Below are 20134 nucleotides of genomic sequence, written 5' to 3'. Positions count from 1 at the left end.
ATCTATAGCTGTTCAGTTCCCGTAGGGGAATATTACTGGTGTTTTAAGGTGAAAAGGAGGGAGAGTCTCGGGGGGTGGGGAAGCAGCAGCAGGGTGAGGAGGTGAGCAGCAAGCCATCTGCATGGCAGGTGGGGGGGGTCTCATGGTGGGTGGGAGGGGTGGCAGGTGATGAGGAGGCGAGCAGCAGATGGACAAGCAGCAGGGGGCTGGGGGGAGGAGATGAGCAGAAGGCGGGTGAAGAGCTGAGCAGTGAGGCAGAGGTGGGGTCTGGGACAGAGCAGGGGTGGAGTGTGGGCGGGGCTGTGACAGAAGAGGTGGGACAAGGAGCTATCCTCCCCCAAGGGAAGTTTCACCCACCACCCATGTAATAAGATACTGACATAATTATGTCGACATAAACTGCCTAAAACTGTGTGACTGGACAACAAAATGGCAGATGAAATTCAATGTTGATAAATGCAAAGTAATACACATTGGAAAACATAATCCCAACTATACATATAAAATGATAGGGTCTAAATTAGCTGTTACCACTCAAGAAAGAGATCTTGGAGTTATTGTGGATAGTTTTCTGAAAACACCCACTCAATGTGCAGCAGCAGTCAAAAAAGAGAACAGAATGTTGGGAGTCATTAACAAAGGGATAGATAATAAGACAGAAAATATCATATTGCCTCTATATAAATCATGATACGCTCATATCTTGAATACTGCGTGCAGATGTGGTCGCCCCATCTCAAAAAAGATATATTGGAATTGGAAAAGGTTCAGAAAAGGGCCACAAGAATTATTAGGGATATGGAACGGCTTCCATATGAGGAGAGATTAATAAAACTGGCACTTTTCAGCTTAGAAAAGAGATGACTATGAGGGGATATGATTGAGGTCTATAAAATCATGACTGGTATGGAGAAAGTAAATAAGGAAGTGTTATTTACTCCTTCTCATAACACAAGAACTAGGGGTCACCAAATGAAATTAATAGGCAGCAGATTTAAAACAAACAAAAGGAAGTATTTCTTCACACAATGCACAGTCGCTGTGGAACTCTTTGCCAGAGGAGGTTGTGAAGGCCAAAAATATAACAGGATAAAAAAAAGAACTAGATAAGTTCATGAAGGATAGGTCTGTCAATGGCCATTAGCTAGCATGGGTAGGGATGGTGTCCTTAGCCTCTGTGTGCCAGAAGCTGAGACTGGGTGACGGGATGGATCACTTGATGATTACCTGTTTTATTCATTCCCTCTGGGACACCTGGTATTGGCCATTGTTGGAAGAGAGGCTACTGGGCAAGATGGACCTTTGGTCTGCCCAGTATGACCGTTCTTATGTTCTTATATGGACCTACCTTTTTTTAAAAGAAAGCTGAGATCCTCACATAACCACTTGACTCCAGGAGCTGGTGCTTTAAGAAAAACACCAAATATATCGTGACTCTCACAATAAAATAGGAAGAGTTGGCAATATTGCATCATCTCTCTTTTCATTCCCTTATGCTTCTCTAACTCTCCCTTAATCATGACCTGGGTAGGGAGAAGCTCAGCTGGACTTCCCCCCTCTGTGGGGGGAGGGGGAACAATAGCCACATGATCTACAATTACACGATAGGGCTGTCCTCAGTTTTTCACACTAATGGGAGTGGAGGGCTAATACAGCCTTATTACACAGAATATTGAAGATGTCGTTAGCTCCCGATGCGTTCTTTATTATAGGAACTAATGGGACTGGGACTTCATTTCCCATGGTCCTTTGGGCAGGACAGCCGGCTTTTTCCTCTGCCCTTGTATTTATAACGCCTTATCTAGGCCAGGCGGTCCTGGGAAATGGAGTCCAAACCCTGTGAGCTGCCAACACAGAAACGAGACAGGGCACTACGAATCCCAGTTATCTTCACGCACCACCCCTGCAGCTAAGAGCAGGGGGCTGAACGCGTGTGATGCTATTCGGTGCGACAGAAATCCGGGAGCGCTGAGAACATGCGTTTCCTGTGCTCGCTGAGAGCTGTAGCAGCTTCCGTGGCCCATGCAAAGGTGCAAGCGAACTGGGTCCGTTCTGCCAGGAAGGGCCCCTCTCCAGCCATGCACCTCTATGGGGAATGCAGCATGTCACTAGCAGTGATCAGTTAGAGAGCGGTAGGGGTTCCCTGGTTTCTTTGGGCTGCCTGGGCGGAGGGCGTGGCCCTGTGGGGTTAGTGGGCAGCATGCGGTATCGGGCCGGGGGAGGATGAGGTGCAGGGGGTAGCTGGAGGGGCGATGGCAGGCGGGGTGGTCCTGGTGCAGGGAGCCAGCAGGGGGCTCGGCCTGCACTTCTGCAAACACCTTTTATCCGCACGGAAAGAGGCGAGAGTGATCGCTACCTGCAGGAGCCCCGAAACAGCCAGCGCCTTACAAGCGCTGCACGGGCTCTATCCCCAGAACCTCACGGTGCTGCGGCTGGACGCCACCCGGGAGGCAGAGATCCGAGAGGCAGCGGAAGTAGTGGCGAAGGAGCATGGCCGGCTGGATCTGCTCATCAACTCTGGGGCAGTGTTGCATCCCAGCGCCAGAGGAGAGACGAGCCTGCAGGAGGTCTCGGCAGAGGTGGGCCAGAGTTTCCTTTAGTGGAAACATCGGTGGGGTTAAAAAAAAAAAGCATATTTCGTGCAGACCTGGTGTATTTCTCTCCTGTGGGATTAATTGGAAGACCCCTCCTTCTGTCAGTAGTGCTCTGAGCAAGTGCGTTCCCTCGGAGCTCAGCTGCTCAGGAGTTTTGTCCAAATTGTGTGTCGGTTTAAGTATTTACTAATTAATCTCAGCCAAGCTAGATTGAAATGCTGTGGAGAGAAGTGGGAATCCTTGTTAATGGAAGGAGGTCTGAAGGAGAGGGTGATTTTTTTTTTATTGAAGGTGGCTTGGTAACTGTGAAGCCATCACTTGAGGACATCTGCTGCTTGCCAGGGGCTAAGATTCGCGATATGACAGAGAGACTGCCGAGACTCATCAAGCCCTCGGATCGCTACCCCTTCCTGCTTCTCCACGTGGGCACCAATGATACTGCCAGGAATGACCTTGAGCGGATCACTGCAGACTACGTGGCTCTGGGAAGAAGGATAAAGGAGTTTGAGGTGCAAGTGGTGTTCTCGTCCATCCTCCCCGTGGAAGGAAAAGGCTGGGGTAGGGACCGTCGAATCGTGGAAGTCAACGAATGGCTACGCAGGTGGTGTCGGAGAGAAGGCTTTGGATTCTTTGACCATGGAATGGTGTTCCAAGAAGGAGGAGTGCTGGGCAGAGACAGGCTCCACCTAATGAAGAGAGGGAAGAGCATCTTTGTGAGCAGGCTGGCTAACCTAGTGAGGAGGGCTTTAAACTAGGTTCACCGGGGGAAGGAGACCAAAGCCCTGAGGTAAGTGGGCAAGCAGGATACCGGGAGGAAGCACAGGCAGAAACATCTGTGAGGGGAGGGCTCCTGCCTCATACTGAGAATGGGGGGCGATCAGCAGGTTATCTCAGGTGCCTATATACAAATGCACAAAGCCTTGGAAACAAGCAGGGAGAACTGGAGGTCCTGGTGATGTCAAGGAATTATGACGTGATTGGAATAACAGAGACTTGGTGGGATAACTCACATACTGGAGTACTGTCATGGATGGTTATAAACTGTTCAGGAAGGACAGAAAAGGTGGGGGAGTAGCACTGTATGTAAGGGAGCAGTATGACTGCTCAGAGCTCCGGTACGAAACTGCAGAAAAACCTGAGTGTCTCTGGATTAAGTTTAGAAGTGTGAGCAACAAGAGTGATGTAGTGGTGGGAGTCTGCTATAGACCACCGGACCAGGGGGATGAGGTGGATGAGGCTTTCTTCCGGCAGCTCGCGGAAGCTACTAGATCGCACGCCCTGGTTCTCATGGGTGACTTTAATCATTCTGATATTTGCTGGGAGAGCACTATAGCAGTGCACAGACAATCCAGGAAGTTTTTGGAAAATGTAGGGACAATTTCCTGGTGGAAGTGCTAGAGGAGCGAACTAGGGGGAGAGCTTTTCTTGACCTTGATGGGAATCTGGGAGGCAGTGACCATGAGTTGGTCGAGTTCAGGATCCTGACACAGGGAAGAAAGGTAAGCAGCAGAATACGGACCCTGGACTTCAGGAAAGCAGACTTCGACTCCCTCAGGGAACTGATGGGTAGGATCCCATGGGGGAATAACATGAAGGGGAAAGGAGTCCAGGAGAGCTGGCTGTATTTCAAAGAATCCCTATTGAGGTTACAGGGACAAACCATCCCGATGTGTCGAAAGGATAGTAAATATGGCAGGCGACCAGCTTGGCTTAACAGTGAAATCCTTGTGGATCTTAAACATAAAAAAGAAGCTTACAAGAAGTGGAAGATTGGACAGATGACCAGGGAAGAGTATAAAAATATTGCTCGGGCATGTAGGAATGAAATCAGGAGGGCCAAATCGCACCTGGAGCTGCAGCTAGCAAGAGATGTTAAGAGTAACAAGAAGGGTTTCTTCAGGTATGTTGGCAACAAGAAGAAAGCCAAAGAAAGTGTGGGCCCCTTACTGAATGAGGGAGGCAACCTAGTGACAGAGGATGTGGAAAAAGCTAATGTACTCAATGCTTTTTTTGCCTCTGTCTTCACGAACGAGGTCAGCTCCCAGACTGCTGCGCTGGGCAACACAGCATGGGGAGTAGGTGGCCAGCCCTCTGTGGAGAAAGAGGTGGTTAGGGACTATTTAGAACAGCTGGACGTGCACAAGTCCATGGGGCCAGATGCGTTGCATCTGAGAGTGCTGAAGGAGTTGGCGGCTGTGATTGCAGAGCCATTGGCCATTATCTTTGAAAACTCATGGCGATCGGGGGAAGTCCCGGACGACTGGAAAAAGGCTAATGTAGTGCCCATCTTTGAAAAAGGGAAGGAGGAGGATCCTGGGAACTACAGGCCAGTCAGCCTCACCTCAGTCCCCAGAAAAATCATAGAGCAGGTCCTCAAGGAATCAGTCCTGAAGCACTTACACGAGAGGAAAGTGATCAGGAACAGTCAGCATGGATTCACCAAGGGAAGGTCATGCCTGACTAATCTAATCGCCTTCTATGATGAGATTACTGGTTCTGTGGATGAAGGGAAAGCAGTGGATGTATTGTTTCTTGACTTTAGCAAAGCTTTTGACACGGTCTCCCACAGTATTCTTGTCAGCAAGTTATGGGCTGGATGAATGCACTATAAGGTGGGTAGAAAGTTGGCTAGATTGTCGGGCTCAATGGGTAGTGATCAATGGCTCCATGTCTAGTTGGCAGCCGGTATCAAGTGGAGTGCCCCAAGGGTCGGTCCTGGGGCCGGTTTTCTTCAATATCTTCATAAATGATCTGGAAGATGGTGTGGATTGCACTCTCAGCAAATTTGTGAATGATACTAAACTAGGAGGAGTGGTAGATACGGTGGCAGGTAGGGATAGGATACAGAGGGACCTAGACAAATTGGAGGATTGGGCCAAAAGAAATCTGATGAGGTTCAACAAGGATAAGTGCAGGGTCCTGCACTTAGGACGGAAGAATCCAATGCACCGCTACAGACTAGGGACCGAATGGCTAGACAGCAGTTCTGCGGAAAAGGACCTAGGGGTGACAGTGGATGAGAAGCTGGATATGAGTCAACAGTGTGCCCTTGTTGCCAAGAAGGCCAATGGCATTTTGGGATGTATAAGTAGGGGCATAGCCAGCAGATCGAGGGACGTGATTGTTCCCCTCTATTCGACATTGGTGAGGCCTCATCTGGAGAACTGTGTCCAGTTTTGGACTCCACAGTACAAGAAGGATGTGGAAAAATTGGAAAACGTCCAGCGGAGGGCAACAAAAATGATTAGGGGTCTGGAACACGAGCTATGAGGAGAGGCTGAGGGAACTGGGATTGTTTAGTCTGCAGAAGAGAAGAATGAGGTGGGATTTGATAGCTGCTCTCAACTACCTGAGAGGTGGTTTCAAAGAGGATGGTTCTAGACTATTCTCAGTGGTAGAAGATGACAGGACAAGGAGTAATGGTCTCAAGTTGCAGTGGGGGAGGTTTAGGTTGGATATTAGGAAAAACGTTTTCACTAGGAGGGTGGTGAAACACTGGAATGCGTTACCTAGGGAGGTGGTAGAATCTCTGTCCTTAGAAGTTTTTAAGGTCAGGCTTGACAAAGCCCTGGCTGGGATGATTTAGTTGGGGATTGGTCCTGCTTTGAGCAGGGGGTTGGACTAGATGACCTCCTGATGTCCCTTCCAACCCTGATATTCTATGATTCTATGATCTGGTCGCAGCTGGTGTATTTCAATAAATATATCAGAAGACACCTGAACATGCATCATGGCTTTAAAAGCATGTTCATGTTGAAATAGGTGACTAGCGGCCTGAGAAGAAAAAACATGCCACCTACTGGGCCTCATCCAGTGCCAGGAGAAAGGGCTCCTCATGGCAATAGAAACGGGTCTAGTGGGCTTTTTCTCCAACCAGCCATTCCTGTTGTTGCATGCTCATCAATGCACAGTGCACTCTGGAGTGCAGAGCTCCAGGATGCATGACATTTGAACTGAATGTGTTTATGTAATTAAAAACAACAACCACTGAGAAAAGAAAAAGGGGACACACACACATCTGGCAAGGTGCCCAAATTTAGAGGGCCTGTTTGGACAGCTGTTCTTCAGCACGCATGCTTCCAGATAGACGGAGTGTGCCCATCTGGAACTGTGCAGGTATATTTCAGTCATGAAAATGCACCAGGTATGTTCAAGATGTTATTTTCGGGCCTTCAGAACTTTCTTTCAAAACTAGCATGGTCTAAACATAAAGCACATTGAGGAGTAAGTATGTTTGCATTGTGCAACTTCAAAGAATGTTTGAAAAATATGTTGAATAAAATGTATTTTGGCCAGTTAGCACAACTCAAAAATAACTTAAGTCTTTGGTGAGGGTAAAAAAAGGACAAATGGCAATAGCACACTTCAGAGAGCTATGAAATAACAAAAAGCAATCCCTTCCCTCATCTCCCCAAATATACATCCTTACATCATGTTCCACAATAATGACAGTGGAAGTAAAATTATTTCCCACTGGTTTCACAGTAGACCAACTAGCCAGGGCCGCACAGAGCTTTAGGGAGCCTGGGGCAAAATCTGACAGTGAGGGCCTCCACCCTTCCAAAGAAATTACCACTGAGGGGGGCTGCAGGGAGAAGAGTTGGAGGGGAAGCCCACACCGCACTCACCCAACCCAGCAATGGGGCTCAGCTCCAGTCACGTGGGTCTGGGCCTCAGTCCCTCTCTGGGTGTTGCAACCTGGCCCAGGGGTCGCAGTGCAGCTCAGGTTTTGGCTATGCATCCCTGCAGCTGGCCAGCATTTCTAATTAAGGATAGGATTTTCAGTGGGACTTGTGCTTCACTTAGGTGCTTTTGAAAATCCCACCCTGTCTTCATCAGATCCCTAACCTTAAGTAACAATATAATAGTTTGGGGGTTTGTATGTTTGTTTTGTCTCTTTCTGAATGTGAAATGACTTCACTAAGCATAACTGTCTGCTAAGTGGGCTATTCCTATTTCCCTGTTTTTCTTTAGGCTATGTCTACACTACAGACCCTAGGGCATGGCTACACTTGCAGATGTAGAGCGCTTTGAGTTAAACCAGCCTTTGTAGAGCGCAGTAGGGAAAGTGCTGCAGTCTGTCCACACTGAGAGCTTCAAGTGCACTAGCGTGGCCACATTTGCGGCACTTTCAGCGGCATTGGGAGCAGTGCATTATGGACAGCTATCCCAGCATGCAAGTGGCTGCAACGTGCTTTTCAAATGGGGTGGAGGGGGGGCGCTGTGGAGTGTGACAGGCAGTGTGTTGTGTGTATGTGGGGGGGGGAGAGAGTGGGTTTTTGGGGGGCTGAGAGCATGTCAGCATGCTGTTCTTGTAAGTTTAGACAGCGGCAGACCCACCCCCCCTCCGCCTCTCTCTCTCTCTCACACACAGCATTCCACACTAATGGTTGCTTTGTCTTGGAGGAGATAAGCAGCCGGCTGTCAGAAATGGAGCTTTCAATGGGCATTTCCGCATTCCTACAGCCGATTCCAAACAATGACGAGTGGCCACTTGACTCAGGGGGATTATGGGTCGTTTCTGGAGGCTGATGAGTGCGCAGTAAAGCAACACCTTGTTCACACTGGCGCTGCAGCACTCCAGCAGGGGTGCAGCAAACATTATTCCACTCGCCGAGGTGGAGTACCAGCAGCGCTGTAGCCGCGGAGTCAGAGCGCTCTACGTGCCTTGCCAGTGTGGACGGGTAGTGAGCTTGTGCACCCAGGGCTCCCTTATTGCTCTGTAACTCACAAGTGTAGCCAAGCCCTTAGAGTGGGACAGTTGTACTGCAGGAGCTGTGCTGCTTTAAGGTCTCCCGTGTAGCCGCTCTATGCCAGCGGGAGAGAGTTCTCCTGTCGGCATAGTTAAACCACTCCCAACGAGTGCGGTAACTAAGTCGGCGGGAGAGAGTCTCCCACCAACATAGCGCTGTCCACACTGGCGCTTTTGTCAGTGAAACTATGTCGGTCAGGGGTATGTTTTTTCACACCCCTAACTGACAAAAAGTTTTACTGACAAAAGTGTTAGTGTAGACATAACCTTAGTTACAGAACGTTGCCTGTTCCATCCCTTCATCTTGTGTTGTGTGTTAAGTAACTCTTGTTTTTTTTTTCTTGATTTAACTCATATTGTTGGTTTCCTGGGCTAGACTAAGCTTGAGATTTTTTAGGGAAAAAAGTTCAGAAAATTCTTAGAAAAGAAAAACAGATGTATTAGCCCTGATGCTGTAAAGACCACAATGGACTCCTCACATGCTTAAAGTTAAGCACCTGCATAAATCTTTGCAGTATTGGAGCCTTAGAATGGAATGGCTTTCATGACCTTCACTCTAGTATTCCAAGTTAATAATTTAACTCCAAAGTATACATGAATTGACTGTCCTTAAAGTTTCACATTCTGATGACCTGAATAGATAATTTGAGCTATGACCTCTTAGTTTAAACCTGTATGCTCCTGTGACTAAACAACATGTTTTAGTACCAGTTGTTTATTTCCAGATACCCAGTGACCAATGTTTCAAAGTTCAAACAATATCAGCAAAGTCAGAAAGAGCTAAAGTAGTTTAATGCTTTGTTTTCAGTGTCAATGAAAACAAAAAAGAAAAAAAAATGCTACTTGGTGTTTTAGGTTAAATCGTTTTAATTTAACTAGCCTTCAATAAGTGCATGTAACAAAATGCCACAAAGCAGCAATGCTCTATATTGAGTCTAACTAAACAAAAATGAATTATTAATTTATCTGACAAGGAAGAAGAAATCGAATTAATAAGGCATGTGCGCATTACTTTGCTTGCATGGTTTCTCCCACCTTTTTATCTTCTGTCTTTTTAAAAAAGATTGCTCGTCAGGACAGATAATACCTTCTGAGGCATTTGTACTCTGCCTAGCATAATGGGACTCTGATCCTCACTGGATTTTTGACCATCACCGCAACGTAAACTATAGTAATATGGATTTGTCAACACTTCTGAAAGGGTCACCCCTTACATTACAGTATACCATTTCAGATGGGCTAAGTCAGGACCAATAATGAGTAATGTTCGTTAGTGATAATGATACCACACTGAGATGATGAGAGATGATGATGTGATTTTATATCTTTTGTTAGCACAAGATGGAACTTTAAAACTGGAATTTGCTGGCTGTAGACTATTTACCTTTACAGTTTCTACTTTTTTCTTCATTTTCTTAATGTTCTAGGGTCTTTCCATAACATTGGCAACAAACACCATAGGGCCCCTAGTGATGGCTAAATATTTTGCCCCTCTGTTGCGGAAAGGAACTGGAGCATTTGGACATCAGTTTGCTGACCAGGCCAAACAGCATAGGGCCGTACTGGTGAACCTGACAGCTAAAGTAGGCTCCATAGGAGACAATGGTAAGTACTGTTTGACATGAATGGTATGCAGTAACCTAATTATTTTTCATATAAGAAGATAAATGATTGATATATTAAAGTTTTATAACATCTAGCTGGTGTGGGCCAGCGTAGCTAATATCAATGCAGAAGATCACTATAATTTTAAGTATTACTGCATCTTAATTTATATTTTTCCTGCAAAAATGGTTTGTGAAGTAAAAAGAATAATTCTGCTTAAATTGTACTGCTATGTTATCTAACAAATATATATTGAATTATTTTCTTTATTCCTTCTCGCTGCTAAAAGTAATTATGGGGGTATATTCTGCAGCAATCTTTTAATTTTAAAATTTGTATATTCCTGTTCAGGTGCATGTGGTGAATGACATATTTATTTATCAAACATTCAAGAAAGTATGTGCACTATGAATATTCAAGGAGTATTTTAAAAATCCATTCCAAAAAGTTTTTGTAAACATTTCTTATAATTTAAGTAGACGGTTTCATTTTATCCCTCATAATTTGGAAGATCAGTGTTTGGATAGGTAAGTCTCTTTAATATAAACTTTAGAGACATTACATGCAATTTCTGGGTCTGTTGTGACTTTTAGCTATACCATTTGGGGATGTGACTTTGTCAAATATCATAAATTAAGCAGTATTGGGCTGGGCCAGTCATTGAATTGGAGACCTAGAGAGAGAACTCACAAACTGCAGGAATTGATATTGGTATGGATTCCTTGTGTGGCATTTTCCCCTTTGACTCAATATTGAGCTGATGTCCCAAGCATGATGCAAGGGGTCATTCTGATGCTGGAGATGAGTGAAATCCTGGCTCGATTAAAGTCAATGAGAATTTTGCTAGTGATTTCAACAAAGCCAGGATTTCACATGATGTTTCTTGTGTGAGATGTGAAACTCAGACTTCAGTCATAAAAGGCCTCAGAGCTGGTATACCCTGCACAGTTAGGTCAACATAAGGCAGTTTATGTTGACCTAAGTATGTCAGTGTCTACACTTCAGCCTTCCTCCCACTGATGTAAGTGCCCTACTACACTGAGGCCTTGTCTACACTGGCAAGTTTCTGTGCAGTAAAGCAGCTTTCTGAGGTGTAACTCCAAGTCAGTCCTCGCTTACAGACAGCCCCCCAACCTGAAGCAAATACTCACCAGCAACTACACACAACACCACAGAAACACTAATCCAGGAACCAATCCCTGTAGCAAACCTCATTGCCCACTCTGTCCCCATATCTACTCTAGCGACACCATCAGAGGACCCAACCACATCAGCGACACCATCAGAGGCTCATTCACCTGCACGTCTACTAATGTTATATATGCCATCATGTGCCAGCAGTGCCCCTCTGCCATGTACATTGGCCAAACCGGACAGTCCCTATTGAAAAGAATAAATGGACACAAATTGGACATCAGGAATGGTAACATACAAAAGCCAGTGGGAGACCATTTCAATCTTCCTGGACATTCTATAGCAGATTTAAAAGTAGCTATACTTGACCAAAAAACTTCAGACACAGACTTCAAAGAGAAACAGCAGAACTAAAATTCATTTGCAAATTTAACACCATTAATTTGGGCTGGAGTAGGGACTGGGAGTGGCTGGCTCATTACAAAAGCAGCTTTGCCTCTCCTGGAATTGACACCTCCTCATCTGTTATTGGGAGTGGACTACATCCTCCCTGATCGAATTGGCCCTGTCAACACTGGTTCTCCACTTGTGAGGTAACTCCCTTCCCTTTATGTGTCATTATATAATGCCTGCATCTGTAATTTTCACTCCATGCATCTGAAGAAATGGTGTTTTACCCACAAAAGCTTATGCCCAAATAAATCTGTTAGTCTTTGAGGTGCCACCAGACTCCTTGTTGTTTTTGTTTCAGTCTGTGAAAGAAGCTTATTGAAACATCTCTGAGGGTGAGATTTTATCTGTATTCAGCTTCTTACTGTGTTAGGCTTAGACTTGCATGTTTTGTTTTATTTTGCTTGGTAATTTACTTTGTTTTGTCTGTTATTACTTGGAACCACTTAAATCCTCCTTTTTGTATTTAATAAAATCACTTTTTACTTATTAATTAATCCAGAGTAAGTATTAATATCTGTGGGGGCAAACAGCTGTGCATCTCTCTATCAGTGTTATAGAGGGTGTACGGTTTGAGTTTACCCTGTATAAAGTTTATACAGGGTAAAATGGATTTATTTGGGGTTTGGACCCACAATGTCCCGCAACCCCCTCCGCCTTCCTACAACTCTTAGCGGTAGAGAAGGAAGAGGTGCTCTGTGGGATAGCTGCCCAGAGTGCACTGCTCCGAATACCAGCACAAGTGTGAACACGCTATTGGGCAGGCAGCTAACAGTGTGAAAATACAACAGCGGTTTTCTTCAGCGCTCTCTGAGCAGCGCTGTATCTGCCAGTGCTGTAACTTTGCTAGTGTAGATGTTCCCTGACATAATAACTCCACGAGACGTGTAGGGCTTATTTCAGTGTACAGTAACGCCTTGCTTAAAGTTGTCCCGGTTAACGTTGTTTCGTTGTTACGTTGCTGATCAATTAGGGAACATGCTCGTTTAAAGTTGTGCAATGCTCCCTTATAAAGTCTTTCAGCAGCCACCTTCTTTGTCCACTGCTGGCAGGAAGAGCAGCCCGTTTGCACTAGCTGGTGGGGGCTTGGAACCAGGGTGGACCGGCAGGCCCCCTATCAGCTCCCCCCTCCTCTAAGTTCCCTGTGTGGCAGCTGCCCAGCAGGCTATCAGTTGCCAGCAGTTCAGCTGTCCTGCCCCCCACTGCCGTGTGCTGCTCCTGCCCTCTGCCTTGGAGCTGCTCTCCAGAGCCTCCTACTTGCTTGGGGGGAGAGTGGGGCTAATGTCAAGGTGTCCCCTTCCCCCTGCTCCTGCACCCCATTTACCCCATTTCCACAGCGCAGGGGGAACACACGACAGGCTCAGGATGGAGGGAGCTTCCTGGCAGTGACAATGTGGCAGGAAAACAAAGAACACAGGCTTAGCAATGGAATTTCTTAACCATAGTAACTTTTACTCTTCAAAGACTCAAGAGTTACTGTGACACTCCCTAGGGGTACCCTGGGTGGTGAGACACTTCACCACCACTTGCCCTTACACGTGAGGCAGCCTTGTTGGTGCCTGCTGTGAATCAGCTCCCTGAATCCACCAGCCTCTGGCAACACATCAAGCACTTCCTTCATGGCCTGTGCAAGCCCTCACTCCCTCTGTGTAGGCTAGTGAATGCCCACACCAACCCCTGAACCCTCTCAGAGCATTCCCTGTATAGTCAGCTCCTTATCCACTGAACCCGCATAGAACTACCAACCAGGCTGTTCCCAAAGGAACAGTGGTAGACACACTAGCTTGTAAGAGCCAGCTCAGGATCAGCACTTTGCTTAACGCCACAACACTTAGATATATTTATAGTCTGGAAAGGAGAAGACTGATAGGGGGCTTGATAACGGTTTTCAAGTTCATAAAAGGTTGTTATAAGGAGGAGGGAGGAAAAAATTGTTCTTCTTAACCTCTGAGGATAGGACAAGAAACAGTGGACTTAAATTGCAGCAAGGGCAAGGAAAAGTTTCCTATATATATATATATAAAACTCCTTACATAGTATCTGTACATACATTTCACAGTTATACTAATGACCATTGTGACAAAGGCTTTTAGTCAAGATCGCTTGGCATTCTTTGGTGAACTAGAATGTATACACAAGACTCAAGAGATTTCTATAAACCCTTTACACCCCCTGGCCAGTTGGCATTAAAAGGTTTTTGGGTCACAGTTACAGATTTTTTAAAAATAACAAAAGTCCTGAGATGCGCCTAGTCTTAGCTCACCCCTTCTGAGAGTCAGTGGTTCATCAGCATTTCAAGCCGGGCAGTGTCTCTCCGGCACATCTTTCTTATGGCTGGCAATGGTCAGCCCACTGCACAGAACAGAACCTCCCTCTTAAATAGGGTCTCTGTCTTTGTGATGCATGCTCCAACTGAGAAGATCCAGACCCACTCGCCATACTTGCTCATCTTCCCACGTTGTGAACCCCTGTGTAGAAAAAACATTGTTTTGTGGGGGTAGGAACAGAAGTTGAGAGACAATCAAAGTCAGTAGCCCCAGATTGAAGTCTTGATGGCTTCTCAGTGATAGCCCTGCAGTGAGGTGCCAAACACCTTGCCCAGGCAGGGCGACTGTCTGGATTGCAGCCTAATAAGAGGCTTTCCCTTGGACAAGTTCAGACTTATGAAGTCACATAGGTACTATTTCCACACACAGTACAACATAAAGTTCATAATTTGATCCTGTCATGTCCCACTCTGTTACAACAAGTTCCAGTCAGTTTTCCCAATGAAACAGCAGTTTTGAAACATGCCAGGCTTCCTTGTTCAGACTGTGCTTGCACCTATTATAGAGCGAAAGTATGAAAGGCACAATACAAAATGATAGTGTGTTATAAAGCACCAAAGAACCTGACCATTTGTGGTAACTGAAGATTCTAAGGCCCTTTTTTTTTTTTTCCCCCCCCAAGAATAGGATGTTAACCCTTTTGTCTTGGCAAAATTCCATTTTGAGTTATTCCTTTTTGTTCCTCTAAACTTCCTCCTGCAGTTTCAATTGGTTATGATATCTTTCACTTCCAGTTGTATTTTGTTGTGTAGTACTGCTGTGCACTAGCTTATACATGCTATGTTTCACTTCATACGTGCATGCATTTGGGGAGTGCGGAAGTAATTTCTTTATATACCTTTTATATATCATTTGTAATACACTGTGGATTTTTCTGGATAAACAGCTTTATAAAACATTGAGAATTATTCTAACAGTAAATTTAAAAAATCCTTTACATGAAGCTGCATTTCTGAGACTTTGTGAAAAGGATTAATTACATGCTAAAGTAAATGGGTGATGAAGGGAAAAAAACTTTTTTATTTTAGGTATAATATTAGTATAAAATTAGAGAGTGACTCATTTTTGGTTGGGTGACTCATACGCTCCGGGAATTAATTATGCAACACAAGAAATTCTAAAATAGACACTATGGTACTTTTTAAAATCAGATGGCTACTGCTAGCATGGCATAGGTAAACATGAACCTTGAGTTCAGTGTTAACTAGTAGATTGAGTACAGAACTGGGCGAAAGGACTTCCTGAAAACTTATCTCAATTCTACCGTTAACTTCCTATCTGTCCCTGGGCAAATAAAAATGGGGAGGTAAATGTAAAAGAACTAGGTAACTGAATTTAGAAGGAAACTAAGGGGTAAATAGTAAGAATCCACTATTCTTTTTTCTATAATTACTTATTTTATTGTATTTTTCTTAGATTTTAAGGCCAGAAAGGACCATTAAGATAATCTATTTTGACTTTTTGCATAACAGACCACAGAATTTTATGCAGTGTTTGTTGCATCAAATTCATAACATCTGGTTGAGCAAGGAGCTTATCTTTCAGAAAGACAAGCAAGACAATGATGAATCCATTGGTTTTGCTAGATCTTTTTCAAGAAAAAAATACAGCCTTCCCCATGGCTAAAAAATATGGGATAATGCTGAATGTACCAGCAAATGACCAAAGGGATATTCACTAATATATTATTCTGCAATCTGCCAAATATATTAACATGCGACAATTATGACATAATCCTGCTTGTGGCTTTGCAGAACTTGCTTACCTGACATATTGTTTTTAGCCTTAGGTGGATGGTATAGCTACAGGATGTCTAAAGCAGCTTTGAACATGGCTACCAAGAATCTCAGCATTGAACTTGGAAGAGGGAAAACTAAAGTGGTGTGTGTTTCATTGCATCCAGGAACTGTGAATACTGACTTATCAAAGCCTTATCACAGGAACGTTCCCAAGGACAAACTGTTCACCCCAGAATATTCAGTTAATTGTCTAATGACTATTATTGAGGACCTTGATATGGGGAAAACAGGAAAGTTCTTTGCTTGGGATGGATCTGCACTACCTTGGTAAAGACTTGTTTTAATGGAGATGCTCCGGTACTGTGGAGATGAGAGCAATATAAATACCTTGCTAGACTAATGCTTTAGTAAACCTTTTGTTGTGGCATATTATGAGGGCATCCAAAAGATGTTAGATTTTAATCCGAGTTCTGTCACTTGCTGTGTGACTTTGAGCAAATCACTTTAACTTTTCTGTGCCTCTAATTCACTACCTTGTAAATGGGGATAATAATTACCAACCTCAGGGCTCTTGAGGCTAAATTTATTTCTGTTTGTAAAGGGTTTTGAGAGTCCCTAAAAAAGGTGCAATAAAGTATAGAGAATATACTTTAGAGAGAGTATATAGGTAGAGAGTATAGTTACGATTTTATTAATGATAATAAAAGCATACTGCTAATGATTTGCTGCAAAGATTTGTGTTTATTTATTCAGATACCATGCCTGGGTTTGTGTAAATTGGGTGAGGTTAGAGAGAAAAGGAATTACATAGCAGTGGGAGACAGGCCATTTCAAAAGGCTGTTGCCTGTAACCTTCTCTCTTTGTTTTTTATGCTATCAGTTTGAAAGGTGATACAACAGTGCAGGACAGAGCTGATTAAATCAAATCTAATGGTGACGTCTGACAGTGGTGAAAACACAACTCAGTGTGAAAGCTGTGAACGTTGGCTCCACTTTGGGCAAGTCTGCTGCAGATCTTCTTTCTCCCCCATCTCTCTTATTTTCCTCTTTTATTGAGGGATGCCAGATTTAAAAGTTACTGGCTGCAGGGAACCGCCACCCCCTGCATACAAACGGACACACCTTTCCTAAAAACTCAGGTGCTAACTGCATTTTAAGTATTTACCATACAATGAGAGCATGAATAAGATTCTGATTACAATTTTGTCATTGTTGCTTTGTCTTATTTTCACGTGTTATAACAAAGAAGAAAGATTGGCAAGTTTCAGTGAAATGTTCATGTTGTTCAAATGTAACTCTCAGTACTTGGACTGGGGATGGAGAATGACATTACAGGTTCATATTCATTGGAGGCACAGGTACATACTTATTCTAAAAATCAGGCCACTTACAGACTTATGTGAAATTATTGCTGCACAGCACATATGAGATTGAGACTAATGAGACAAAAGAATGACTGACAAAACTGTTATATCGATCACTGAGCAGTACTCTTTACCCTGTGAACTTTGTCCAGCTCCAAGAGATGTACTAGAAAGCAGAAAATCAAAACAACTGGTGACGCAGGGGAAGATCACATAAACTATGCCAAGCATACTGTTTACAGTCCTTGTGTTTTGTTGTACACGACCTGACTACTCAGAATTTTGATCATACTGGTGACAGCTAAATCACATCACACTTGTGTACATGCAGAATAAAGACATGAAGATCTTCTTGGGGTATTAAAAACAGGACAACAAAACATTGATGAAAAATTGTGGGTGGTTTTCAGTGTGGAAGGCTCAGGGAGTCAGAACAAAAGAAAATAACACAAATGAGAAATGAGAGACAGAGACATACATAAATCCTTGTTTCTGTTATAAAACACAAAGAGGGAGACATTTACAAGAGTCCATGTCATGAACATACTGTATGTGACATGGAAAGGTAGCATGGTCTGAAGAAATGAAAGCATTTGGTTGATAGGAGATCCTGAGCTTTAGGCCCAGCTCTGCCATTGACTTGTTTTGTTCAGTTCACCACTGCTTCAGGTTCCTCATCTATAACATGAGAATAATGATGATTTTTCATTTTTATAAAATGTTTTGAGATCTATGTACACAAAGTGCTATATCAGTACTATGCATTATTTATTTTAATGTCAGGAGGATATTACCCACTCCTCATATTTACTATGAAGGCCACGTGTATGCTATGATTGGAACCAAGCTAGGTATAACCAGGTTTACACTTGGTTGGTAGTAGGATTATAGCATGATTCTCTGAGCAGCAGAAACAAGGATTCTAGCTTGGTTTCTCTGACCAGGGAAAAGCTTTTTCTAAAAATTGTTTTATAAAACTACACTAGATTACCTGGGAAACCAATCTCCAATATTGTCTACATGGTTGTCAGAAAACAGTGTTTTCTCTCCTTGATCTGGGAAACTAAACCCTACTAACAATAGTATTGTTTTAAACCCAGGTTATTTTCATCTGTTTTGATATGCAGGAGGTAGTCCACTCCAAAAATTGATTTGTTGGTATGTGTTCATTTTGTTTAAGTGACCAGGGGGTAGGGACCATAGGTGCTGGGACTACGGGTGTGGAGGTGCTTCCGGATACCTTGGCTTGAAGTGGTATTCATCATATACAGGGTTTACAGTTTGGTTCAATGTCTCTCAGCACCCCCACTATACATATTGTTCCAGCACCCCTGGTAGGGACATGAGGAATGAAGACTGGCATAGTTATAATGTAGAGACCATAAAACCAACAATGGCTCTTCTTGATTGGCTCAGGATGTCCTGGCCACCATATCAATTGTGGGCCTGTTTCCTTCTGCTGGCTTTATACATGTAGGTGGGCACACTCTGCATCTTGTGTTTAGGCTGGATTTTGTGATCGAAGAGGTGAAGACACTTTATTATCAGAGCTTCTTCAGATAGAGATCAGAACTTGCCATTTCTTCGTTCAGGGAAAAGGTCATCAACAGAGAAACCAGCTAGGTTTCAGATTTCTCTAAGGGAAAATGTGCATCTGGTGGTTTACTCATAATGCCTAGTAAGACATTATGATACTCTGTTACTCTTAATCATTAAAATAGTGGTCACTAAGCTCCAATCATTTTCTCAAGCTTTTATATGAAGGGACTGGTATTTATTTTCTCTCTCTCTCTTTTTTATTTCCTCATTAAAATGAGACTGTGTATTTAAAAAAAAAAAAACTCTGTTCCTTGAAACCTTGATACTGACAGTATTTTATAAATGGGCCAGAAAAAGAAATATAAATTGTTGCCCAGTATCCCTAGACAGAACAACCAGCCAGAAGAAAGTATTTGTCTTGGTATATATTATTGTGATTAATTAGAGCTTGTGATGTGATAGGACAATAAAATCTGTTTTCAGTGGGCACAGAGAGAACTTTAAAACAACAAATTCTATTCTATGCTTTCTTTTTGTTGCACTGAGGAGACATAATGCCGTTGCTTACAGTGGTTGACTACAACTATTTCTATAACCTCTGTCTCCAAGTTCCATGTAAGAATAAAGTAACAAAATTAAAAGTTTGCCAGCACTATTCAGAGCCAGGAGCTCCAGAAATCTGATTGTTCCTAGGAACGTAAAGAATAAAGTGAAAAGTTAGCACTAGACACAGTATGTTCAAGAGAACTTTTTGTTCACAATAGGTTCAGTGATCCCTATTGTATTACAGAATAATTTACATTTTATTCTAGGAGTCTTAGTAAGAAGAGTGTGACTTCAAAATTTATTTTCTCAGAATAAAAGTGCAAGTTTCATTACGCAGGAGAGGTCCTTGAAGTTATTTTTAGCGTGTGTTTAGTGATGAGAAAGAAGTCTGTACCTATGTATTTCTTTTTTTGTTTGTGTCCCCAGCACTTAATCAGTGAAACACTAAAGGCTGGAAATTCTCTCTCTCTCTCTCTCTCTTTTTTTTTTTTAAGAGGAAAGAAACTCTTGCTCATTACATAGGAAATCTGTCTGATTAAGCATTGAGTAAGGACTACAACGTTAACCTGCACATCTACCAATGTGATATATGCCATCATGTGCCAGCAATGCCCCTCTGCCATGTACATTGGTCAAACTGGACAGTCTACATAAAAGAATAAATGGACACAAATCGGATGTCAAGAATTATAGCATTCATAAACCAGTCGGAGAACACTTCAGTCTCTCTGGTCACTCGATTTCTGATCGCAAAGTGACTATCCTTCAACAAAAAAACTTCGAAAACAGACTCCAACAAGAGAGTGCTGAATTGGAATTAATTTGCAAATTGGATACAATTAACTTAGGCTTGAATAGAAACTGGGAGTGGATGAGTCATTACACAAAGTAAAACTATTTCCCCATGTTTATTCCCCTCCCCGCCCCCCCCCCCCCCCCCACTGTTCCTCAGACGTTCTTGTTAACTGCTGGAAATGGCCCACCTTGATTATCACTACAAAAGGTTTTCTTTCCCCTCCCCTGCCCACTCTCCTGCTGGTAATAGCTCATCTTAAGTGATCACTCTCCTTACAGTGTGTATGAT

At 43.6% G+C, this 20134-nt stretch overlaps 1 protein-coding gene across 5 annotated transcripts; it reads left to right on the top strand.

The window, feature by feature from the left end:
* Window positions 1-1944: 1944 nt before the first annotated feature.
* Window positions 1945-19728, top strand: LOC140914883 (C-signal). Of its 5 annotated transcripts, XR_012160027.1 has the most exons (5): window positions 1945-2579; window positions 9774-9951; window positions 15646-15928; window positions 16482-16740; window positions 19545-19728. XR_012160027.1 is itself a non-coding variant. In XM_073353809.2 (4 exons), the coding sequence occupies exons 1-4, from the start codon at window positions 2253-2255 to the stop codon at window positions 16491-16493; spliced, it is 615 nt and encodes a 204-aa protein (XP_073209910.1). In that variant the 5' UTR covers window positions 1945-2252; the 3' UTR covers window positions 16494-19728. The 5 variants fall into 5 exon arrangements, 4 of the variants coding, with proteins under 4 accessions (XP_073209910.1, XP_073209906.1, XP_073209907.1 ...); XM_073353809.2 differs by having other exon boundaries at window positions 15646-15743; window positions 16482-19728; XM_073353805.2 differs by having other exon boundaries at window positions 16482-19728.
* The last annotated feature ends 406 nt before the right edge of the window (window positions 19729-20134 follow it).

This window comes from Lepidochelys kempii, chromosome 7 (assembly GCF_965140285.1).
Source record: "Lepidochelys kempii isolate rLepKem1 chromosome 7, rLepKem1.hap1, whole genome shotgun sequence".
NCBI classification, from domain to species: Eukaryota; Metazoa; Chordata; order Testudines; family Cheloniidae; genus Lepidochelys; species Lepidochelys kempii.
Note: the sequence above shows the minus strand (reverse complement) of the source record. Positions and strands in the feature narration are given on the sequence as shown.

What these genes read in the sequence shown, in the direction of transcription:
- LOC140914883 (XM_073353805.2), top strand. Translation starts at nt 2,253, where the DNA reads ATGGCAGGCGGGGTGGTCCTGGTGCAGGGAGCCAGCAGGGGGCTCGGC. An exon ending in AGGCTCCATAGGAGACAATG is followed by an intron (nt 9,952 to 15,645) that starts GTAAGTACTGTT and finishes TATTGTTTTTAG; the next exon opens with CCTTAGGTGGATGGTATAGC. An exon ending in GATGGATCTGCACTACCTTG is followed by an intron (nt 15,929 to 16,481) that starts GTAAAGACTTGT and finishes TTATGCTATCAG; the next exon opens with TTTGAAAGGTGATACAACAG.